General features: G+C 38.5%; 1 protein-coding gene across 4 annotated transcripts in view; it reads right to left on the bottom strand.

Annotated features, from left to right (window-relative positions):
* helz (helicase with zinc finger) overlaps nt 1-27,033 on the bottom strand; it is a 253,424-nt gene that overhangs the window by 164,573 nt on the left and 61,818 nt on the right. For all 4 annotated transcript variants that reach the window (XM_041216945.1, XM_041216948.1, XM_041216949.1 and 1 more), the window contains exons 5-11: nt 24,544-24,600; nt 22,507-22,555; nt 21,111-21,186; nt 18,204-18,402; nt 17,465-17,572; nt 14,440-14,740; nt 9,466-9,733 (exon numbers count right to left, since the gene is read on the bottom strand). In XM_041216945.1, coding sequence (XP_041072879.1) covers nt 9,466-9,733; nt 14,440-14,740; nt 17,465-17,572; nt 18,204-18,402; nt 21,111-21,186; nt 22,507-22,555; nt 24,544-24,600 — 1,058 coding nt within the window. The remainder of the gene's footprint in view (nt 1-9,465; nt 9,734-14,439; nt 14,741-17,464; nt 17,573-18,203; nt 18,403-21,110; nt 21,187-22,506; nt 22,556-24,543; nt 24,601-27,033) is intronic.

The raw sequence follows: 27,033 nt of genomic DNA, 5'->3' as shown, positions 1-27,033 counted from the left end.
TTCAAAATCTTTGATAAGGTATCTCATGGGAGACTACTGGAGAAGCTTACGGGGCATGGAATAGAGAGATGGTGGAAAACTGGATCTAAGAATTGAATAGGAGGGAAGAAACTGAAGGAGTAAGTGATTGGAAGTGGGTAGTGGTGTCCCAGACCATCGTGATCTTATACATTGTTCACATCAATTATTTGGATGTAGGGCTGAGGGGGGCAGTGTCTGTATGATAAATAATGCTGCAGATTTTAGCACACATTACAGACAAACTTAAACTGTACTCAAGATCCAAGAATTATCAAGAATGTATTCTTCAAAACAAATTAACCAAATTCAAGAAATCCCAAGAAGACACCCAAACACATTTACATCTTCACTAATGCACTTCATTTCTCTGGATTCCATTTCTTACATTTGAATATCCCTACAGTACCTTGCTCACATTTCAAACCAAACACTGAACGCTCCTTCAAAATACAGCAAACTACAAGAAGTGGCTTGGGCAGTAGCAAATATGTGACTATATTGTGTGCTCAAATATTAACATATGGACATGGCTACTAAAAAAGTATTATCTATTGCAAAAAAAATTGCAAAGAACAGTCCAGGAAAAGACACACTGCTTCAAGTGGAATCCAATATGAACAACAGTTCAACAGCATCAGTGCAGCCAGCTGCCATTTCCAACCTCATCAACCGACCATTACCCTCTGAAAAGTTGCTGCTGCTTTCCAGATGAAATATGTAATATTATCAGGAAGAACTAAGAGGTCTTTCTGCATCTATTCACAACACAATGTGTGAAGTTTTTTGATGTGTCAAACTAAAATGTTTTGGTTAGGAACACAAAATTGAATATCCCACCCTGAAGTCCAACTATCCAAATCAACACACAGAAGTGTTGTGCAGGGTCATTATACATAAATTCACCACAGCCCATGTGTGGCAGAAATTCACAGGGCTTCAACCAAGGCTTAAATGAAAGCATCCTCTCTCTCTCTGCTGACTGTAAAAGACACTAGATGAAATGAGTTTTAATTGCCTTAACTCAGTGAGCCAGGATCCAGTGCACAAAAACTGCCAAAAATTCTGCAATTGCTAATTTATTAGCAAGCTGTGCAATCAGTAAGCCTACACAGATGCTGGTAGGGAGAAAAGAAAAATGGACATTGACATAAATCTGGTGCTTCAAGTAGGTGCATGCTGGTGCAAGGTAGCAGAGAGAGCCTCCCTCATTCTGCACCTATGCGAGGCTGTGTTTGGCGCTTGTAAAACTAGGGGAAAAAAGATTTTCATTCTTAGTTGATGTCACCACTTTGACAGGCAAAAAGTGAAGAAAAAAACTGAAGATTTTCGAATTGAAAACAGATGATTAACAAGACAGTCTCTAATATAAAATCTGGGTTTATAATAGCCTTTAACATAGATCTCAACTTTAGAATTTGCCATTTAGAAAACAAGTGATTAAGCTACAGAACATTGCCAGCACTTCACCAGTTTCAAAGTGCTTCTACGCCACCTGCTGGTGTGATGACCTGCTATTCAAAGAGGCAAAAAAGGATAATTGTCGACTACTAAACTTTTCAGATGTAGTATTGACTATCAGCGCACTCAGTCTGTAATGAAAATAAAACCAAAACCAGAGGGAGGTGGCATCAAGAATTCCAGGCGACACCAAAATAGGAGCGATAAGCAAATTCTTTAAGACCAAAGCGAGCTGCAAATGGATATCACTAAAGTAGGGGAAATGGGTTGAAAAAGATGAAGCTCAATCTCAATATGTGTAAAGTGATACATTTGGTGAATTTTTAAAAAATGACAAATTATACTCTGAATAGAATAAGGTTTGGTGCACAGGGATTTAAGGGTACAGGTTCAGAGCACATTAACAGCAGATAACACGACCAAAAAAAGCTAATTATATTCTAGGTTTTACCACAATTATGATGACCTTTCTAAAACCTTCATAAGACCTCAACTAAAGTGAGCTCAGTTTATAGGAAGTATACTGAAGCTTTAAAAAGAAACAGATTCACTAACATGCTGTCTGATTCTGATCAAATACAAAGAAAAACTTCAAAAATAAGGACATATTAGAAAGCAGATTACAAGGCTATATAACAGAAATGTTTAAATTCATGAAAAAAAAGCAACAGGTTGGAGACAAGCAGATTGTCTCAGCTGCTGAGAAGTCATGATTGAGGGGTCTTAGGTACAAGATTAAATGTGCAAGCTGTAAAACAGAAAGAAAGAAACTTCTGCATGCGGTTGAAGCTGTGGAATTCACTTCCAGGACTCATGGTTAAGGTAGAAATTAGGTAAACAGTCAAGATTAGATATGATAGGTGGAGTAAGATATAGGAGGTGAAAGAAAATGAGAATAGGGTGGGTAAAATGCAATGGAGACTTCTGGTCACATGGAGGGTTAATGCTTAGGCAGACTGGCTGGATTGACTGACTTGTTTCCAATTATGTAAAATCTATTTATTCTGTACACAACATCAATTATACTACTTCATGGAACACCTGTGGGGTGTAGATGGTGATCCATGGCCTTGCAAGGACAAGTCAGAATAGAAGTTAGTCCGGTGAAGCACTAGTTGCCAGTGTCCACCTTACATCTTTGAGGTGTCAGCTATGACTCAGTTGGTAGCACTCTGAGTCCAAAGGATGAGGGTTCAAGACCCATTCCAAAATCTAGGCTGACATTTGAGTGCAGTGGTGAGGATGTGCTACCCTGTCAGAAGTGCGGTCTTCCCAATGAGATGCTAAACCAAATGAGATGCTATGCCTGCACTCTCAGGTAAGCGTACAAAATTCCATGGTGCTACTTTGAAGGGGGTGGGGGTGGGAGTGGTGGGGTGGTCTCACCAGTGTCCGAGGTATTATTTATCCCTCAACCCACATGAGTAAAACAGAATACCTGGTCGTTATCACATTGCTGTTTGTGGGATCTTATGTGCTTCCTACATTACAAGAATGACTGCACTTCAAAAGGATTCCATTGGCTGTGAAGCACTTTGGAAAGTTCTGAGGTCACAAGGGGTACAATATAAATGCAAGTTCTTTCTTTATATATATAAAAAATTACACACCCTTGTTAACTGCACATTAAGTAGTCAAATTCAACAGAAGAGTTTTTTTTAAGAAAACAAAGCGATTATCTGTCTCTCCATAATCTCTATGCATTAAGAACTGGCAGCAGCCAAAAGAATAATAGTTTGTGTTGCAGCTAGTGGCAGTTCGGGGGCATAGGCGTGGGTGTGGAGACTTAACATCCCTGATATGCATTTATCAAATAAATCAATCATTTGCAGAGTGTATAAAGTGATCTAGAAGCTCAACTGCATACCATAATTAACTATTGTAAACCCATGTTTATCTGAAAACTGCTGAGTGATAATGCCAAAAACTCAATCCCTTACACACTGACAATAATCAATGACTTCTGAAGCACTCTCAAGGGTTGAGGAAAAAAATTTAACCAAGTTGGAAATTATTCAAAAATGAGTTGTTGTAAAGCTCATTTGTTGCAAATAAATGGCGAAAATCAGAGCTGAATATTGACTTAAATGCTGGTTGTTACAAGCATTTTGTGCACACTTATCACATTTTACAGCTCATTGTTCAGAAAACATGTAATTGACATCTCCTGTTTAAGCACCAACATGCCCACTCTCAATTTTTCACACACTACTTATGCAGAACACTGCAGGCTCTAGTTCTCACTGGTCAGCTAGAGTATTTTAGTCTATTAGATCAGCAATTGCAACATGAGGTCGCAGCTCAAAACCATCTAATGATTTGTGGATTAATTGACTTATAATTATATTGGGACAAAGATGAATATTAAAGTAATAAAGGTTTGACTACATTTGAATGCAGCAACAGTTGGTAATTATATAAACACAAGTCACTTGGTAGTACAAAACTTGAATATTGTTGAAAAGAGAGACCTGTTGCATAAGCTTTTTGTCTTGCACTAATCAGCACAAACGTAAGAATAGCAAATTTCAAATAATCAAAACAACAATTTAGGCTACAGGTGTTTCTCGCTAACAGAATGCTACCATCAGTCCGAAAAGACATTCTCTCTACCACACACTGTTTATGAATTTCAGTGCTGGTGCAATGCCAGAAACTTAAGGCGTACATTCCACCAATTGGCTGATCAAATCAAACAGCAAGTTCCTACAATGGTTCATAATAGGCAGAGTACAGACTGTACTCAACCAGCACACGCTTGTAAAACCCAAACAAAATGTCTGTTAAATGTGATTCTGTAATTGGGCAGCGCTTGCTGAACAATCCTGAGTGCGCTAATAGCTACACAATCAACCAATATAAGATAATCAATCAAGCTCATAAATGTGGCTCATTTGCGCTTGCTAAAAGCAACATACATTCATACACAGACCCATTCCCTGCAAACAAAAAGGTACATGTTCAAGCCTTGTGCCTTTTTTGAATTATCTGGGAGCTTGGGGAACCAATAATTCCCCTGTTGCTTTCTCCATGACAACACTACAACCAATTAGAGTCAACCTATCAACCAATCAATCAGCATCCTTTTCTCCTGTCGTATAATTTGTGAGAACCAATTGAAATTTGGTGTTCTTGTGCTTGTCTCGAGGGCAAGACAAAAAGCTTTGGCAACATGTCTCTCTTTTCAATGATAATAATATCCTAATACACAACGTTCAATTTCTGTGTTTTAAGTCAAACAGCTCAGCATGGACTCTTGACAGTGAGCACTTCGGACATGAGCTGGCAAGTTAACTTCACTGACATGGCTTGATCTTTCTCAGCTTATTGGCAAAATCCCACAAATGTTTCTTTACTAATAAACCACTTTACACGGAAATCAGGCTTCAACAGGATTTGTATCAAACCAGCTACCTCAACTTAACTTTTAACTTAACTTCCTAACTTTTTTTTTTTAAGGCCAATTTAAGATTTTTGCCATGTCTTAATATTATTTTTATGTCTCTCCTGTCTTGTTGTGGTTGAGTCTGGTGAACAATATTTGCTCTTATTTGACCACTGCAAAAGTTGATAGAACTCACAATTAAAAAGAACCCTTACTACAGCCTTGGAACATCCAAAAATGTTTCACAGCCAATTCATTGTTATCGAGAAGCAATTACTGTTATATAGGTGAATACAACAAGCCAATGCACTCACACCAAGGTCCCACAAACAGTAAATGAGATGAACTATCACTTACTATTTTTGTTGGCATATGGCGGAATAACAATGTTTACCAGGACATCATGCAAACACTGCTCTTATTTAAACAGAGCCACGAGATTTTTTACACCTTCCTAAATAGGGCTTTGGTTTAATGTTTCATTCAAAAGATAGAATGTCAAACAATGCAGTACTCACTACTATACTCTAGTTTCAACCCTAATTATGAATCTAAACGATACTTAAATACATGGGTGGGGGTTTTCTGGCCACTTCATGGTGGGGCCCACCACGTGAGATTCAGCAGCACAGCAACAAGTCCACTCATTGTTGGTGGGACCAGACAATCCCAGTAACGGGCAGGGCCAGAAAATCCCACCCATGATATTGACTCCAAAGCAGTGAAAACAACTTTACCCTATTGCAAGGAATTGCACGCTTGGCCGCTATGAAACAACAAGGTATTGATTCACATTTTGTATCTGGTATTAATTCCTCTAATCAAGGACCTGATAAACTGACATTGATTTTCCTGTAATTTCTAGCCAAAGTAAAATATCAAAGTTCAGAAGCATAGGAGGCATGATGAAAGTAGTAAGCACAGGCTTGTTTGCTGATTACTGGGGTAACACACTTTAACTATTCAGAACTATAGCTTTACCAGAGGCTCTATTCAATACATACAAGTGCTGAGGTAATGCTTGGTAAAATGTGTTACCCCGATAATCAGCAAACAAGCTTGTGCTTACTAGTTTCACCATGCCTCCTATACTTCTGAACTTTGATATTTTACTTTGGCTAGATATTACAGGAAAATCAATGTCTGTTTATCAGTTACTTGGTACTCCCTAAGAGAGGTAATGTTACAAATATGGATCTGCCACAGAAACCTATTTCGGGTTCAGGGGTGTCATTTGTTCCTGTAAGCAGCCTGCGCATCTTACTTTTATAGAAGTTGACTCTCTCAGCCCAGATATCTACTTCTACAATAGTTTAACCCAACTGTGTTTAAACAAGAGTACCCCACTTATGATTTGAATTAGGTTTTGGGTTTTTCACACATGTACTTTTTCAAACTCTCTGAAGAAGCAGCAAACAAACACATGATGAGACCAGGCTGCACAGCAATCGTGAAGTGACTTTATTTCATAGCAAAGTGAACGCACAAAATAGTACTTGTGACCAGAGTCACTTAATTCATCCAGTACAACTGATCTCCCTGCAATAATGCAAAATAAAGAACATGCCATGCTTCTGCGCATCAGTAGGTCACCTTACTTCAGATCATTTCCAACTATTCTCACCTGCATTCCAACCTTCTTACAACCTCTGCAATCTTATTTTCAACAGAATACTGAGACAAACCTGACTGCCTTCACAGACTTTTTCATTTCAAACAAACTGACATAACATCCAACCCCCCGCCCCACACCCACCCATATATAATATATATATACATAAAAAATCAGAGAACCTGTTTCCATGGTTCATCTCCTACTATGTACAGCTGCCAAAGGGATCAAAGACTTTCTAACGTGTGTTTTCCAATTGTAAAGTTGTTTTCACTGCTTTGGAGTCAATATCATGGGTGGGATTTTCTGGCCCTGCCCGCCACTGGGATTGTCTGGTCCCACCGATAATAAGTGGACTTGTTGCTGTGCTGCTGAATCTCCCGTGGTGGGCCAGAAAACCACTGCCCATGTATTTAAGTATAATGAATTGCTTATTATTTAGAGTCTATGGGAAACATCAATGGCAGCTCATTAACATCTGAATCACCTTTTACAATACAGCCTTTTTTTTAAAATTTGTTTTGTTTTGTAAAACAATATAAGTTACTTTTTCTCCACACCCTTCTACAACAAAATATTCAAGCATGGCAGCAGATATCAAGGTCAGATACATGTAATGGAGGCAGAAAGACACTCAGTCTTACAGCCCCTTGGCACAACATATTAGAAAACAAAATGCGCGACATCATCCAGGACATGGTTTTAAAAAGCATTAAACACAGCTTCCCAGGTTTCTGAGTTGGGCTAGTCAATGAGCAGCTGATCCATACAGATCAACATAGTTCAGGTTCAAACCACAGCCGAAGCTGAATTAGCTGATCTCAGCCTGAGCTACATCATGGGCACTGCTATTGGTGTTAGGATCCATGATTGGAGTAGCGGGATATTTATGGGGCAGGGGGGTTAAAGATAAAGGAAAGCAGAGCAGGTGAGAATTGTTGTTCCTGATCTATATCCAATGCCACAACTAGAAATGAGTATGAGTGGACACTGGGTGAGAGCAGAAGATGCTCAACGGTAACACCTAAAACTAATAGTTTAGTCGCAGCAAGGCACACAAGTGAATAACCATTGAGGTGAGACAGTGGGCTTGGTAGCCATGGTGCAATAATCCAGCAAATCAACACCTTAAGGAGAAGCAACTGCATTGGCAGAAAAAAAGGTGAAAAAGAGACGCTGAACCAAACCTTAGTTTTTAGTCAAGTAACTGAATACATAACATACCATGTAATCATTATAATAAATGGAGTGTACAATCTTATAGGAATGCAAAGCAGAACGGTAAACTATTTGGCCTCTTGCAAAATAAGTTACATTATAAAATTCAATAACCAAATTTGCAGATTAACGTACACACTTAATTCATGAAAAGATTTTTCACTGTCACAATCACGGAAATACTACTGGATTTAAGACAATATAATTAACAGTTTGTAAACCTGTTTAAATATTTGGAAGATAAAGTCATTTTTGCAGTGACAATCAAAAGTTCCCAGTTTAAAACAGAATGACATCATTCCTAATGTGCAACTTTTGGCAGTTATGTCTGCAAAAAATTTGCAAAAATGCAAGTAAAAGCAATATACATTAAATATGAATTATGAGTGAGAATCATTACTTTTCTATTCTAACAGCTAACAGATTTTTTAAAAATACTGGCTTTTCTACACCTTTTTTTCCACCCCTGAAGTGAAAGGTGGAACAATCCTAATTTAAAAGGTCACTGCAGCTATTCTGACTGTAGAGCCAGGGTTCCCTTCAAGTGTAGGCCAGCCTTAATTCCAAACAGAGCACTTCATAGGAATCTGTGTGATGGGCTCATCATTGTGCCTAACTCTCAGATAGCATGTGAGTAAGCACTCCACCTGCTGGAAGCATTGCTGTTATATATTAAAGAAAGACTTTGTTTTAATAAAGCTTCCAATAATATCCTCTGGAGGAATTTGAACAAATACATGAAATATCAATTGGCGTCTCAAGATACAGTTCAAAATTCTTGTCGACAACTTTGAAAAACTCAATCTTCAGTTGCTAGGGTCTCTGTCTCTGTGCTGCCTCCAAACCCCACAATAAAGTAATTAGGTCAACTTAGATCTGAGTATTTAAATACAAAATTCTCAAAATAATAATGGAAATCTAACCCCCCACTTCCAATAACTTGGGTAAATGTACCCAGGTAAACAGACCCAGCAAGTCCTGGGTTCAAACCCAATCCTTTGCTGAGTTGGCCAATTACAAATGGTGGCCAACATCACCCCCAAACCCCCCACCACCGGAAGCCCCAGCTCTCACAAGTAAGTACTAAAGCCAATTGTACCATTGTTGCCATCACTCTGGCTAAAATAAACTAAGGCATCAGAAATCATAAACCTGGGCCTCTCCAGGTCTCTGTCACTCAGTACCACAACACACCAAGTGTAATTGATCAAGCATCAGGGGAAGTGAAGTGAAGTGTTCAGGAAACAAATAATTTCATAATTACATATGGATGGACCTTGTTGAATAAATTTATTTGTAGGCAGATGCTGTAACAAGAATTTAGTATAGCTTCACTACATCAGTGAAAAGCAAAGTAACAAGAAAGTATTCACAAATCAAAATCAATATTCTCCCACTGTGAAAATAAAGTCAATCTTGACTGACTGAATCATCTCTGGTCATGGGTTATTTAGCACCAGTAACAAATCAGTATTTATGAAATACACAGTGAAAAAGATCAGCTCTGTATTGATCAAGGCATTTAATTGTAAAGTTTGGAAAAATGAAAGACTTGGTAGAAGGCTGAGACGCACATGTCTGAAGATAAACTGAATGACGACAATTTTATTCTGCAGTTTAGCAGGGATTAAGGGTGGAGCCCTTTCACCTTGGGACCTGCTTTGCAAAAGCAAATTATTTTTCATAAACAAATTAATTGAGACAAAATTTGAGAGGATGAATACCACTGAAACAATGAAATGCACATTACTATTTGTCACATTGTACTTACTTGCTGACTTCCTTATACTGTGCTATTTCCTCGATGTAAAGTAAATCATGTAATCGAGACTGATAATTAGATTTGGTCAATGATTTGTCAAGCACAGATTGTGTGAAGAGCTGGTCTGCAGACAACGGAATCTGGTACCGAGTCAGGAGACTTTTCTCCAAGTCAGTGGTTTCATTTGGCTCAAACTCTACAATAGTTTTACAAGTGGAATCCCATCGTTTAGCTGTGGTGAGAAGTTGCTGCCTTGCCTGCATCAAGTGTTCCAAATCTGTAAATTAAATTTACAATAACATGAAAGCATTCACTTTTACTATAAATGTTTCTACAACTCAGTGATTCGATATTTTTTCTTAGTCTCTGAGAACATGAGAAGGTAGATTAACCAAAACTACAGAAGCACACAAATTAAACTAGAACAGGTTGATGCTCACTTTCAACTAAATCCAGTTGGCACAGAGCCAGCCATTTTTCTGCACAAGCTCAGTAATGACAAGTTAACCTGTCAAAGTGTTGTTGATAGGCTATTATACTCAGTCAGGTTTACATTATAAGACAACTTGCAGGCCATGTGCTCTTAGTGGTCTCACACTTCTTCAGGAACACATGAATTGCTAGGAGAGAAAGAACCAAAGTCCATTGAGTTCATGTATTAGCATTAATTGGTGCACAACAGACCCAAATATATGGCAAGCAAAAGCCCAGTGTGAAAAGCTTTGGGAACCATGGGTATCTAGTTAACCTGCAAGTTGCCCTCCAAGCCATGCACTTGGAACTATATCGCCATTCCTTCACTGTTGTTGGGTCAAAATCCTGGAACTCCCTTCCAAATAGCACTGTCGGCATACCACACCACGTGAACTGCAGCAGTTCAGTGGCTAGCCACCACCTTCTCAAGGGCAATTAGGAATAGGCAATAGGAAATGTTGGCCTAAACAGCGACACCTATGTCCCAGGAAAGAATAAAAAAGACCTGTTTCTCCCAAGCTTGCCATCTGTCATGTCTAAAATTCCTCATACAGAATCACAAAATATTTTGTGAAATGATCTAATTTATAATTGAATGAATCAACTCTGTTTCCACCATCTCCCGAGGGAGCCTGTTCTATATATCAACTACTAACTCTCAAATGTTTCTCGAGATTAGATCTGAATTTACCCCCCTTCAAGCTCAGGTCATGCCTTCAGGTTCTACTGTTCTGGACAAGGTGAAACAGCTACTCATGCTCTACAATATCTAGTCCCTTCAGAATCTAAAGAAAAAGCAATTATATCACGTCAAAGCTCCTCTTCCAGTGAGAACATATCCAATTTACAAAATCACATCTCACCCTCTGAAAGACTGAGTGGAGTGGACCTCTAACTCTCCAGAATAAAAGAAGAATAAGAGGTGACCTCATTAAAATGTGCAAACGTTTTGATAGGCTTAATGGGGGTACATGCTGAGAGACCATCTCCCCGAGCTAGGGAATCCAGGACTCGGGGACATGGTCTCAGGATAAGTCAGTCAGTTCGGACTGAGGTAAGGAGAAATGTCTTCACTCAGTGGGTGTGAATCTTTCAAATTCTCTACCAAGGAGAATGCTCAGTCATCGAGTACATTTATGGATGATAAATTTCTGGACTCTAAGGGAATCAAGGGATTGGAACGGAGGTTGAATATCCACCATGATCTACCTCTTTGACCAAGCTTTTAGTCACCTGTTCTAATATTGCATTAGATGGTTCAGTGTCAAATTTTATTCAATAACGCTCCTATGAAGCACCTTGGCACATTTTATTATGTTCAAGGCGCTTTATGAACACAAGCTGTTATCCAAATGCTGCTAGTACATCTCCAGCAATGGCTTCTCTTGCTATGCCCCTATATAGTGACCTGTGGAATCCAGCATGGATGTATCTTTGGCATCACTTCCTCTGCATTCTGCCTCTCGGTGACATCATCTGTAGGAAGGGAGTGGTCAGTTTCCACACATTGGCGATAACACCAAGCTCTCTACTTCTCCAACATTCACATCATCATGATCACCTCTGTCCTGGGAGACTGACAGCTTAACAGACAAAAATGTCTCCAATTGATCAAAAGGCCAAAGCCACTGCTTTCAGTTCTCACCATATACCTCAGTTTCTATGACATTCTCGCTAATTCCATTCCCATCATCAGCAACCACCAACTTATCAACTTGCATCTTTAATATAGAAAGATATCCCAAGTTGGTCAACAGGAACACAAACTATGCAGAGTCAAGAGAAACAGTTATTTGGAGGGATAACTAAAAACCATAGCTAAACCAGAGTGAAAAATTCTAGTATCTTGTTCTACCAAAAGCTGTGTTTGAAACCCATCCTATCCATCACCAAGACTGGTATTACATTTTTATATATTTACATGAGATTTTTTCCTCACATTCAGCATCAGTGATTGATCTGGTTAGTGGACCTAATTTCTCCTATGATCCAGAGTGCATCTTTTTTACTACCCAATATCTAGGTAAATGATTAGGACAACCAGGAATCGCAACATAAAACCAGTACTCTGTACACCAGCTACCAGAGAAATCACATGATTTTCCTGTCTCTATAAAGCAAAGTGAGCCCACACTCCAAGCCTAGATTCAGTCTCTAAATCAACATAATGCATTTAAATGAAACAAGTGAATGAGCAGTATAAAATTGTCTCAAATTGCAGTCTGTTCTAGATATTCTTTCCAGTTCAATTTAACTGCTGTTATTCTTTAATATTGCCCAATACTTGACATGATAACCTAGGCCAAGAATAAGTCCCCTTGGAAAATATAGCAAATACTGTAAATTTGCAGGTGTTTCCATGTGTGTTTCTCTATCACATTATCACAGTGTGTTTGTGGGAGCCTGCTGTGCACAAATTGGCTGCCAAATTTCCTGCATTACATGACCTTCAAAAGTGCTTCATTGGCTGCAAAGAGCTTTGAGACATCACAAGGTAGTGAAAAGCACAAAGTAAATGTCTGTTTTTACCTTCCAAAAGGTATGCCAATTTATATTTCAATGAGACAAAGCTAAAAGTAACAAATTGGTTTATTCTGCAACTGTTCTCGTGAATGAGTCGGGATAGGTCTGCAGTAAATTTCACTCAACTTCAACACAATTCTGCATCACTCCATATCAAAATGAATAAGATGGCGCACTGAGTAGGTTAAATGTTGACTTTTTCGGTTGAATCCTTGTCAGAATTGACCACCTATCTCAAGGGAGAAATAAATATGGTCTAACTGCATATGGTGTGTGTCCCTCTCTCCCTGCAGATTTTCCTAGAACTGAACCCAAGTGATATGTTTCTGCTCTCTTGCTTCTGGTTGGCCTGGAAGTCAGTTGTTTTACCACTGATCTGTCCAGTATGTTGATTAACAGTGCTTCCAACCAAACCAGCTACTGTGACCCTTACATATGGGCCCCATGCAGACAGGCTCAAGCAGTGCACAAGTGAATTCAGTCTCACAAGCCCTTCAAGTATTGAGAATGTGGCCCAGACAGTTAAGGATACCTTGTCAATGGCCAGCTTGTTACCTCTCCAGTGACTTTATGAACATGTCTTTCACATCTTTGTCTCAATGGCTCCAACGAGTCAGTATCAAGTTATTTAATCACTCATGAACTTGCTAGTTACACTTTCAGACAAAGTCATAACAAAATACTTCCGTGGCAAAATGGTCAGAAATCTTATAAGGCAGCAAAAAAGGGTTCACCATTCTCCTCAATGCATTAAGTTTAGGCCACTATTATTATCATTTCTCATCTTCTCTCCACCTTGCAAATCCCATTTCTTTTTAAAATCAGACATTTGGTCACTTCTCCATCTCTGCAAAGCCCTTTAGGATGTTTTCTACATTAAAAGCACCATATCTGCTGCTATGGTGATAGTGTGATACAAGAATGGCTGAAGGGTAGAAATTCAAGAGTAGGAATAAATGGATTTTTCGCAGTTTGATGAGACTGCAAATTTCAAGCCCCAAGAATCTTTAATGAGACCCTTCTCACTTTCAATATATGGAGATGAAATAGACATAAGCAAATTAAGTCATATCCAAGATGGAGACTGCTGGATTCTTGGGCATTAAGGGAATCAAGAGATTTGGGGATAGAAAGTGGAATTTGATGCAGATGTTCTGCCATCATCTTACTGAGTGGCAGAGCAGGCTCAAAGGGACATATTCCTGCTCCTTTTACCTATGTTCCAAATTGGGTTCCATCATACATTCAACAAGCTTGCAATGACAACACACTTAACATTTTTAGATAATGATTAGAGTCACAATTTCTAACAAGGAACTATTATTTAATTTAGGAACACTGGAACAGGAAGAGACCATTTCAGCCCTCAGGCCTGTCGTCATTCAATGAGATTAGTGCTCATTTGCAACCTAAGTCTATGTACCCATCTTTGCCCCATATCCCATATTACATTGGTTAACAAAAAACTATCAATCTGTTTTAAAATTAATTGATCTAGCATCAATTGCTATTTGTGGAAGGGTGTTCCAAATTTCCACCGCCCTTTGAGAATAGAAGTGTTTTCTAATTTTAGTCTTGATAGCCCTGGCTCTAATTCAAAGACTCTGTCCCCAAGTTCAATACTCCCACAATTAGATCTCATGAGGGGGAAATTATTTTCATTTTTATCACAGACCTTTTCTGTTCTTATTATTCTGTTAACCTATTAAGTGCTGACGTTGACAAGGTATCCTTAACTATCTGGGCCACATTCTCAATACTTGAAGAGCTTGCAAGACTGAATTCACTTGTGCACTGCTTGAGCCTTTCCATCTTTATATTCTATAAAGTAAACTTGTGAGACAGGCCTTCTTCAGGATGGCCCCAATAAAACTCTCCATAGGAGCCTTCTGGGCCCTTAAATTCTTCAATAAGTCATTGCATTTCCAAAATTGAAAATAAACTGCAAGTAATTTGTGCAAACAACAGAAATGGTCTAATTCATACCTTCTATTGATGCAGCATCCACCATAATCCTTTGCATCAGGACTGGTTCAGACCCAAAGTCAAAAACTACAGTTTGACGAAAAGTTCCAAATATTTCCGTATTGAACTGTACACTGACTCTATATATACAATGGTCCATTCCATTCTGAGCCATCTTTCCTCCTCCAAGCCATTCCTGACAGTTCTCAGGTACATCTTGTACCACCTGGGTGTTGAGATCACCAACAGAAACAGTCAAGATGGAAAAATGAGGACGATGAGCATCGTAGAGCAAGGCTATTCGATACAGCAAACGTGCAGGCTGAAGAGGGGAAAGAAAACATATCAGTTAGCCCAACATTAATTCCCAAAAGGAACATCACATTCATATTGCCTGTATTTTTCACCGCCTTTGCCTTTATCTTCTCCTTCTGGAGGTTACTTTTTTTAAATCCAATTTCTACATGTTCTCTTGTTTTCTATATCCTTTCATGGGATGAGGGCATTGCTGGCAAGGCCACCATTTGTTGCCCGTCCCCAATTGCCCTTGAACTGAGTGGTTTGCTTGGCCATTTCAGCAGGCAGTTAAGAGTCAACCACATTGCTGTGGATCTGGAGTCACATGTAGGCCAGGTAAGGATGGCAGATTTTCTTCCCAAAAAGGACGTTAGTGAACCAGATGGGTTTTTACAACAATGATTGTTTTCTGGTCACCATTACTGAGGGTAGCTTTATATTCCAGATTTATTAATCGAATTTAAATGCCACCAGCTGCCTTGCTAGGGTTTGAACCCATATCCCCAGAACATTAGGCTGGAATTATGGATTGCTAGTCCAGTAACATTACCACTGTGCCACCATCTCTCCCTCTAACTTTTTTTTTAAAAATTGGTGCTTCGAACCTAGTAAACTAGGCCTAAAACAACAGCAGTGCACATTCACTTTTTAATTGGATCCACCAGTTCCAGTTCTGGATCCCTACAAACACAGAATCAGGACATCACTGCAGGAGTTCCTCAAGGAAGTGTTCTTAGCCCAATCAATTCCAGCTGCTTCAGTGGCCTAACCCCCATCATGTTTGGAGTGGGGGCACTGGTTATCAATGCATGCAGAAATCAGTTCCATTCACAACTCCTCCAATAATGAAGCAGCCTTTGTCAGCCTACAGCAGGGCTTGAACAACATCCAGGCTTGGATTGATAAGTGGTAGGTAACATTCATACCAAATTGCTAGGTAATAACCATCACGAACAACAAAAAGTCCAGTCATCACCCCTTGACCTTAGATATCACCACCATTGGCAAGCCCCCAACCATCAATATCTTGGGAATTGACACTGATTAAAAATTTAAAACAGCCAGCTGCATCAATTCCATGAATACAACATGTTACGATACAGTAGGTGGTATTTGCCAGGCTGCCCAAATCCACAAGGGAAACTTGGCCACGCTATCACAATGGTTTTGCAATTTGTATTTATTATGAGAAGGTTTGTGTATTGAATTCAGAAGTAATGAGCCCACTATCACCTTTAGAGATTTTAAAAATTAAATTGAAACATTTATTAACAAAAAAGAACATAATAGAACACATACACAAGATTACAGTTAGCCAGACTCCCAACTACACACCCCCTTTAAGGCAATAGTCCAAAATAGATTGCAAATTTATAGCCATAATCCAGCAAGGTTACCACAAGCACCCATTGGACAGTGGAATTCCAAATACTCTTAAAACAACTTTGGTTACTGGGACAGAAGGCTTCTGCAAAGTGGCTAGAAGCTTTCCTCCGCGCACCTCAACCACTCCACCCAAGTCTGTTTCACACTGTACCTTTCAGATCTCACATGGACACACCTCACACAGACTTCCATCCTTCTTTAAATATATTTCTCCTTCTTTGATTTGTAAATCCCATTGTTCCCCCATGTTGTTGGAATTCACTTTTCCCATAATTTAAAATGTTATCATTATGGTCAGCACTTTTGGGAAAAATTAATGTAATTTTATCTTAGCAGTTGTAAAAACCTTATGCCTCTTTGAAATTGCAACAACTTTCCCCCTTATCTAAAAATGCAAATTTCATTCACACACCGATTTTATGCAAGCTCACTCATCAGCATTTCAAATGCCCTTTTTATACCCAACTCTTGATAATTTCAATAAGATCATGGGGGAGTGAATAAGTAAAACCTATGAATGATTAAATGGTATAACAAGGTCACCCAGAACTTGACTGAGGTCAGTCAGGCCACCGGAACAAGAGAATTGAAACTAACATTGATGAAAAGTATATTTATAAAGTGATCTTAGAAAACATTTCTTTATTCATATGGGGATAAATGTTTAGAATAAGTTACCTAAGGTACTGAAATCACAGGCATTAGGAGAGCTCAAGATGCAACTGGACGTTCGATTATGTAAAATGAACTACTAGCAGGAAGTTTTTGCTAGACTAGAGCAGTCATGAAAAAAGATATCATTCTCTGATGTGACAAATGCATCATTTATATATTGCTTGACCAATGAAACACTGACAATTTAAATTAGAAACATTCCAAAAAGACAGCTTGGCTGGTTTGTGGAATAGGCCATGGAGTTTTCAATGTCACTCATATAGACTTAGATTTCCAAATCTTCAACCAATTTTGAAGTACCTTCTCCTGTATAAACTCTCAGCCTTCAATCATCAGTTGCTTAAATATTAACCAAACTAAATTTTATACAGTATATTTTATGCCATACACTCATCCTCATTGGCAATGTTAAAGGCAAAAGGTTAGCATACGTTAATTACGAGGATGTGGGGAGGGTGGCGGCGGCGGACTAGAGTGTGGGGGACACATTATTGGAGGGGGGGGGAGAAGATTAATAAAATGTAAGGTTGCTGAAATTCCTCTTCCCCATCCACAAATTTCTGTTGAAAATTCATGGGAGGGTAGATTCAATATTGGCTAAGGTAGCATTTGCGAATGTAATACCTGGAAGCTTTTAATGTATCATAATAAATGAACAAACTTTACAAAGTGAATCACTTGTACTTACTTTACAATGGAGTATAAAGGTCCACGCTTGACTAGATTTCTTGGTTGTCACAGTTACCGATAGTTCTGGGCTATGTTCCACTGCTACACCATCCACAGACTCACTAAGCTTTAAAAACACAATACAAGACCACCTTAGCAAATCAGCATTTTTAAAGGAAGCTGACTGCAAATCAAAAAAGGAACTCCAGTTTCTCAAAATTTTCATCAATTCAACCCCATTAGGTAGTTTTTTTCCCCTGAACAGGGTGAACAAATAAATGCTGTTTCAACTACTCTTGGCACAGTTTACCAATTCACAATTATCTGCTCACAACCTTTCTTTTGTAGAATTTGATTTGTTTCAAATTTTGCTTCCTTTCCTCTGAAAACCATCAACTTCTACTTGGGTACAACTGGATGATTGACATTCAGCCTCTGGTACCCTACCCAAGTGTGCATTTTTCATTTGTAAGTCTACACGTCAGCAAGCAATCAGAATATGGAGTGGCAGAATCCTTTATGACACCCAAGACAACATTTATTCCTCAACTAATATCACCAAAACAGATCATCTAGTAATCCATCACAATGTTGCTTGTGCACAAACTGACTGCCAGGTTTGCCTACAAAGCAACAGTGACTACACTGAAATAAAGTGGCTGTGAAGCATTTCTGGACACCCAAGGATGTGAAAGACATAATATAGATGCAAGTTCTTTCTCTCTTGCTTGACATGCCAAATCAAGAGATTTACGTACCACTTTTTCTGGAGATAAAGAATTCATCCATTTTTCAATTAATGTTTCCATATAATTCCCAATAGACTGTTTACTTTCTTTTTGCTGTTTCAACCGCATTAGCCGTGAAGAGTAGCGTTTCTGCCATTCAGCCAGCTCCTTCTGCGAGTGTGCAGATGTACACTGAGCACCATATCTACATATCTTCTGTTCTATGAACCTAAAACAAACAAAAAAATCATTATATGACTTATTAGGCAGGAACACACCACCTCCCATTTTAAGGTTTATAATTTGTCACTTGTAAGCTTCCCTGACTTTACAACAACAAAGACAATACTGTACATTTGTCACAAATCATTTGTTGAAAGATTATTTATATCTGTTTTTTTTTAATTCGCATAGCTGGGGAAGCAGCTACAGTTTGATGTCGAGATTAATAATCCATTCAACAACTTTAGCTGATACAATAATGAATGGTTGCAATGCCACCAGGAATGAATCTCAGGCCAGAAATTCAGTATATGGCCTGACTTGGATGGTATTATGACACAGCCAGTGGTAAATACTGAGATGTTTAAGTCCCAAAGGGAAACTTGAAACAACTACCACAATTTGTTTTGCAGTTTGTATAAATTTCAAGATGCATGCCTTGAATTCAGTAGTAATAAGAACACCTATAAAACTAAATTAAATATTTATTAATAAGAGAAGTGATTTTTAAATATATACATAGATCTGCAAATTACAACTATGATAACTTTTAAATTCCCCTAATCAATCTAATTCCCAGTTACACTTTTGTTAAAGCAACAGTAAGACACAGATTTTAAGACCCAGGCAAAGAAACATGATATCCTGAACAAGTCAAATTCAAAGTGAGTTTTTTTAACTTCAGTCCTTTGAAGACAGCAGCTTGAGGCATAGATGCTGAAGGTTTTGTCACACTTGAGGTTTTAAAATTCCTACCCTTACACGCAGCCTTTGCTCCTTTATACATATTTTCCCCCTTTGAATTGTTTCACTATGTCTTTAGACTTTCTTCCTGATAATAGAAACCTCTCATAGCACTTAAGTTTTACCAGTAATCTTTGGGAAAAATAAAAACACTTTCTAAACTTCACTTGGCTATGTGACACATTTCACCCCTCCCTTGAAAACAATCTGGTGTAGTCTGGTGTATTTAAAAATGCAAATGTTTCCTTGACACCTATGTTTCCAAACTTCCCCCCATGTTTACCTAATTAACATTTCAAACCCACCCTCTCTTCTTACATCAAAGCACCCAGACTAGCTGCCTGTAACTCAGTTAAGTCTCACCCACACACAAACCCATATTGACACATTCCACTAATACTCTATTTTACAATAAATTCCAATAATAGAGAATTATTATATCTTCCTGACAGATGGCCACAGTCATAATTTGAGCAGTTCCTCATGTTCCATTTCTAAGTGGCCACATCTTCATTAGCCTGTCCTCAAGAGGTTTGTGGGTCATCCAGATCTTCTGTGGAAAGTTGAAATCTTGGGTCAGTTGCAATTGGTGATGCTTGCAGTCAACCAGGAGTTGAACCATCGAGAGAGGGAGCTATGGTCAATTTGTAGGGTATGGAATGTGATTCTTCCTACCAAAGTACCTGAGTGAGTGGGCAAAAACTTGGCAGATGGAGTTTCATGTAGGAAATTGAGAGATCAGGTACTTTGGTAGGAAGAATCAAAAGGCAGGCTATTATTTAAATGGAGAGAGACTCCAAAGAACAGCAGCACAGAGGGATCTGGGCGTTCTTGTGCTTGAAACACAAAGTTAGCATGCAGGTGCAGCAAGTAATTAAGAAGGCAAATGGAATTTTGGCCTGCATTGCGAGGGAGTTGGAGTTTAAAAATAGAGAAGTCTTGTTATAACTGTACAGGGCATTGGTGAGGCCACACTTGGACTACCGTGTACAGTTTTGGCTCCCGTACTTAAGAAAGGAGGCATTGGAGGCAGTTCAAAAGAGATTCACTAGGCTGATTCCTGGGATGAAAGGGTTGATTTATCAAGAATGGCTAAACAGTTTATGCCTTTATTCATTTGATTAGAAGAATGAGGGGTGACCTTATTGAAATGTATAAAATTCTGAGTGGGCTTAGCAGGGTATATGCTGAGATGTTTACACTAATGGGGGAATCTCAACTAGGGGACAGTTACAGAATAAGGGGACACTCATTTAAAACTGAGGTGCGAAGGAATTTCTTCTCTCAGAGGGTAGTGAATATCTGGAAAGTTGTTGAGGCTAGATCACTGAAAGTATTTAAAGAGGAGGTAGATATTATTTTTGAAACATCGGGGGGTTGAGGGCTATGAGGAGCTGGCACTAAAGAGGAGTTGATGCCTGGGGCAGGTCAGCCATGATCTTACTGAATGGCAGGGCAGACTCAAGGGGCTGAATAGCCTACTCCTGCTCCTATTTCTTATGATCTTATATCTTTCTCAATCACTATTACTTCTCTGCCTCTATCCTCAATGCCATCAACCCCATTGACTGCTACATCAAGAAATGTGGAATCTGGACATGCTGCTCATCTCCTAGCTCAGCATTTCTAGTGGCATCCTCCATTTAGCTCTAACCCTTGCCCAACAAAATACCAGGCCATGTGTTCAATAGCGCAAGATTCAATTTTTCTAATGCTGACCACACTCTCAAATCATTAAAAACATTATAGTCCAGATTATCAGAGAAACAGAGGAAAGAGACACAGAGAATGAAATATGAACATACTGATGACAGGCAGGTAAGAGAATGACCATATGCATTAACTTATAAATCGACAGCAGCAGAAATCAGTCACTTCACACAGCTCTTAGGCAACAAAAAGGCTGTGTTGGGAATTAATCCAGTAATAAAGCAAGGAGTTATTTAAATGGAAGTAATCGAATCGGCTTACCTTTTGCACAGTGTGTATTCTTCGCTACAGGTTACACCACGGGGAGGAGGCCGGAACTGCCATCCATCTTCAGAATCTACAACAATCATTCAAATACCATTTAAAGCATCTAGGTTCTTCCTTCATATAAATTGTCTATTTGACTACAATATTTCTTTTTAAATCAAAAGGGCCACCTCACAGCAGTAACAGTTAACATGTCTCGTCGATAATAGGTTGAGTTTGTAATGACAGAAGATCATTCAAACCCACTGAACATGCTCTTAACAAACCAAGATCAATTATTAGCCATGACCATGCCTAAAGTTGTCAGATGTCTGACAAGAAATAAATATCTTGTATATGTTGCCGAAGCTTTTTGGCTTGCACTCATCAGGACAAATACAGGAATGTCAGCACTGTGTTTGTCCTGATGAGTGCAATATGAAAAGCATCGGCAACATATCTCTCTTTTCTGCAATATTCAAGTTCAGTACTACCAAATTATTGAAGACAAAACCTTAGAAAAAGACTTAAAAATACAATTTTATCCTGGCCTCTCAATGACAAAATGAAACATAGTAAATCCTAGTATGTATTATTTGCAACCCTAACTTACTGTTTACCAGATAACATTCTAAAGGGCCCAACAGCCATCCTAATTAATTGATTAGCCCCCCCTTTAAATTCCAGTCCTTTATTTTCATAATCATACTTATAATTGTCCGACTGAAATTTTTAAATATATACTCTTGTTTTTCCCTTCTTGAACTGAAAGCATCAACTCCACAGGCAGATCACCCATGGGGGAAATTCTACATGTGCAAGCTAAGCCAATGATTTTCAAAAAATTATATGATCATGGTGGCCTTTACTGTAGAACTTGATGTTGTGCCCAGCAGATGTCAACTCACGTAATTTTACAGTCGGACTCCCTGGATAGTTTACAGGAGCACGAACAAACCTGTGGCATCCCAACTGCCAACTTGGCTGAAAATTCCTAACTGAGTACAAGCCAGGAATGGAATCTGGCAGCATCTGAACTGCATGGATTAGAGTGCCAATAGGTGTAGCCTTCATTCACTGGGATACTATCAAGAGAGAATTAGACTAAAATTATCTTAAATAGTTAAATGAATAACTTTTGTCATTCTCTTAACTACCTTCAACATATAATGCCAACTGAAAAACAGTGCCATAGACAAGCAATAGACAAAGGCCTAACCGTATAGTTAGAAAGTTTGAAAATATTCTTGCCTATTGTAATTCATTGGTTGTGAAACACTTCAAAACTTCTGGAGGACACAAGGTGCTTTATAAATCCATGCTCCTTGTTTCTTTTATACATGTATAAGCTATGCTAAAGAGCAAGTAGCTTGTAATTCATCTAACAGTACAGACTTATTTTGTGAATTACCTTCTTCTGTGTCTTCTAAATACGCAGACATCAGTTTATTGCTGGTTATCTGCAAACATTAAAAAGCAGGCAAGATGTAAACAGGACAAAACAATTCTCAGAGAGCAGTTCGAGTATTAGAATTGACGTCAGTACCACTGGAAGTGGGGGAGAAACTTACAACTGACCAAGGGCTTGCTCCTGATTGCTATCCAGTTACTCTTGCTGGAAACTATCTTCAAGAGGAGGAAAAGTTGGCATAACAAACTTTAAAAACGTTTTGTAAAATTAAACCAATTTGAATTTGTACTAATGAATAAGGATGAGTGTTTCAGATAGCTTTTGTTTTCTACATGTTCTGCACCTTTTTTAAAAAAAGGCAGCTAAGTGAAGGATGAAAAGGAAAGCAATAAAATAAGAGCAAAACAAGGCAAGGTCAATCAAGCAGCAGTGGTTAGAGGGATTAGGTGACGATAAGTTTGATCATGCACATTTAAAACAGTTGGTGAATGAGTGAGAGAGAAAAGAGAGCCTTTGGGATCCTGAATTGATGGAGGTAAAAAGGGAAGTTAGGCAATGACTAATCACGTACTTGTAGAAAAATACATAATATGCAAGTAAAGATTTGGGATAACTAGAGTGATGATTAATGAATCCCCAATGGTTTTAAGGGCAGAGTTCTAGAGCTGTCTAACGTAGCCTAGATCACTGCCAGGATGAAAACATTACTGATAGTTAGGAATTTGACCAAAACTTTCCAATTAATGGATAAGTTGAATTAATATCACTTTTTGTAATCTTACAACAGTCCAGATCTTGAAATGGTTCATTAATAATTTGCATGGCAAGAGGGACAACCTTTGTTTCTTAAGGGCAGAGTGATTATCAGAAAATTTGCAAGGATAAGGTAGACTCGGGTTAAAAAAGAAAAAAAAATCATGGTCTTGAGTGTGCTTTCCCCCATTGCTCCCATAGCTTCCTTTCTTCTCCAGTCAACTTGCATGGAACAACAAAACCTGGCATCTTAGGCTCTGTCAATTGCTCAGCTAGCTAAGACGATGAAATGTTGAATCAGGAAAGCCCCTAGTTTCTCAGAGTATGGCAATTTCAGAGTACAAACAAGTCCTGTGTGAGTTAGCCTGCAAAGTTAAAATAAAGCTATTTCCACTATGACTGAGTACCATCAGGTGATGTTCAGGTCAAGCTTGATTATGCTACTCGAGTGGCCAAAGCCTGTCAAATGTTCAATATCTACTTCTAGACTCCGATGAAGAATAATGGTGAGGCATCAGAGGGCAAACGCTCATGGAACCATAAGAGGGAATAAGAATAAAAGTGAAAACTGAGTGGCCATTTAGGTGAGGTTACCAGAAGGTTCCTGGTATCTGCATTTTGTCAGCAAATCAACACTTCAGGGAAGCAAATGCTTTCCCTTACCCTTGGCTTTCAATTTGTTTTGCCATCTAATGGAAATTGGACTGGCTGCAGGCAAATGAGGTGAAACAAAGACAAGGATAGGAATTCCTTGGTAACTTGGTAACAAATATATTGGCACTTGGTAACAAATATATTGGAAGACACAAGTATAGTCTAAAGGTAGTTTCCGAACAATTTTGGGTTGCTCTGTTTTGATTCAAGGTCAACAGTTTTTCATGTGCAGAACTGTAAGTACAAGACCGTGTCCTGTTGGTACCACTGGACAAACCTTGCCAGTTATTTAAATTTGAGAATTTACAAAAATGAACTCTTGGTAAAACTTCAAAACACAGCTATTAGACAGAATCTTCCTTTTAAGGGCTGTGGAGCTGCATAATTTTAGTGAGCTAAGGTGAAAGACGACATTCTCAGCAATTCATTCGGAACAGTAAATACAAATCTTGTCACGTGCACAGTAGAAGAAAAAAGGAATGCAGAACATAATTCAGATTTATAACCACCCAATGACCATATTTAAAGTGTGGAGGACATGAAAAGCAGACAAATTGCACAATTACTAATGACAGAGTTCATTTCCTTTTTTATAGACCTCTCATTAAAAGCCTTCAACAGATTACTCACTTCCATTTCTGCAAGAAGCATTTTGAGCCTGGTTACATCTTTTGTTATCATCCCATTCTAGAAAAAAAATTAAAGAAAATGTAGTAATTTGGAAACAAGTATTTAAAACTGTAGAGAAAGGTTCCAAGTTTTAACCATATTGCTCAATGGTTACAAGAAATTTCAGCATGAAACCCTTCAGGAACCAAACTGCACAAAAAGCTCTTGTTTTCTTCCTTAATCACACAGACACACAAATGAAGTTAGATTCTCCATTTGTGTGTGTTTAATTAAAAATAAAACTACTCATGCCACACTCTAACAACACCCATAATGATCCTGAGTTGTATTATATTGAAAAACTTGTGGGCCCAACCAAAAATAACATACTTGTGACTTCATGGTTCACATTTTATCCATTTTATGTAGTTAGGTCCCCACCTGTTGTTTAAATCTACTAATCCCACTGGGACTTTTACATTCCATAGCTCTGTCGCTTCAGTCACATTTCTTTGTGCTAACAGTTAGAATTTGCCACCACAACGTTGGTAATGATCAAAGTCATGAAATACAGCAGTCAATCTCTAACATAAAAATCATACTTTTACTTCACAAAAAGTTGTTTGCAACAGTAATAATGATGGATGGTTATCATGGCAAAAAGGGGAGCTAAGTCTTATTCATAAACTTAAACCACACCTTTCTTTCTTCCAATCTGTCTCAAGTGTGAACATACCTGTTCACACTGTCAGTACCAATCTAACAGCTGCTGTTTGCATTCAATATGATGTAGGCTCCACCTAGAATCGTAAAATGATTATGGCACAGAAGTACAGTCCATGCCATCTCTCTGCAAGAGCAACTCAGCTCATCCCACTTCCCTGCCTTTATCCTAAGGCCCTGTAAAGGTTTTCCCTTCTGATAATTATCCAATACCTTTTTGAAAGCCACAACTAAATCTGCCTCCACCACACTAGCTAGAGTACATTCTAGATCCTAACCACTCATTGCATAAAAAAAATCTGTACAGTAATTCCGTGCCCTACACTGATTTGAGCAATCTTCTTTCGTATTAACATCACGGAGTCAATAGGGAGTGCATGTCCCTTTAAAATCATGACACTGATTATAATATTATTTGTGTGCAGGCATTGATGATCAACCGACTTCCGAGTGCTCCACAAACAGTGGGAATGAAATTTTGAGTGTGTCAGGGCAGGAGGAGAAAAAAAACACTCCTTACTTTACAGAAGAAAGCATTCTATTCAAAATTCACTTTATCAAGAAAACATTGGCATTTTATCTAAGGTAAGGTGTGCTTCAACAGCAGATTATTTTGAAAGAATGCCATTTTATTTCAAGAAGTATTATCCATTGTTAGACAGTACGTTGAGGCACTTGTCCTGGGGTAACTATTACTATCTTGCTGAAACAGGGAAGGGGGGAAGTGGGGGGAAATAATAAGACATTTGTAAGCCTGTGAAAGTGCAGAGACATGCACTTCTGCTTCACTGGACAACTTAAAAATACCCTGTAAAAATGAAAGAGCAATGTCCTTTGTGAAAATCACTACGAATATTATTAAGGTTACTTTGGATAACAGAAAAACCATTTTGCATTAATTTAGATATTTGCAGTATTTCTTTTATATTTAGTAATTTATCGTATTTTAAAAGTTATTTCAGCTAGGAATGCATAGTACTCTACACGTGCAAGTCAGTATTTCAACTTGTACAATGCTTCTTTCTGACCTTTCTCACCCGGAAAAGACAAACTCTGGTTTTAACATGGATTCCAACGGGAACCCAAGGTTTGATTAAAGTTGTTTCACTGAAAGTTGTGATTTCAGAGAACATAGCTAGGATATAGTGTGAGGAATTACAGTACCTATTGTGCTGCATGATGCAAGAAATCCTGCACTACATGCATCATTTTGGCTATTGGCTATATGGTTTTCCATTAATGTTACATTTAAGTCCTGACAAGCTCAGATGAAATGTCTTTGCTCTCACATCCCATTGATCACAAGCCTCAAGAACTATTACATAAAAACATGAATGGGTAGAAAATAACATGGTTTATTCTTGCAATTCAATTAAGAAGTTCACATATGAAGATTTTAAGAGTCCTTGCAGGAGGCTTGCTGGAAAGTGCATCGGTTCATTAAGTTTATTGTAGTTGTGCATGTGCTAGAAGCAGCAGTTTATGGGTTAAAGTAATCTGTTTGATCTTGGTCCCCAAGGCTTGTTTGTACTATGGGAAAAACAAGAGGTCCCAGCCTGCATTAGCTAAACTGTTCCTTCCGTTGGTTGGAATTGCTCTCCTTCCTGGTGGGTTGCAGTGGTTGGCTAAGTCACACAGGACAACAGTTCCTTCCTGGAAGGTAGTCTGATTGTTTGAGAGTTGGTGGTCAAGTCAGCCTCCAGAAAAGGGGCTGCAGACAACATTATATTTCACTATTTTCAGGTGAAGTGCAAATACTACTGATTGAAATATTTCCCAGCCATGTTT

The sequence above is a fragment of the Carcharodon carcharias genome, chromosome 22 (genome assembly GCF_017639515.1).
Source record: "Carcharodon carcharias isolate sCarCar2 chromosome 22, sCarCar2.pri, whole genome shotgun sequence".
NCBI lineage: Eukaryota > Metazoa > Chordata > Chondrichthyes > Lamniformes > Lamnidae > Carcharodon > Carcharodon carcharias.
This window is presented reverse-complemented; position numbering and strand designations above follow the sequence as displayed.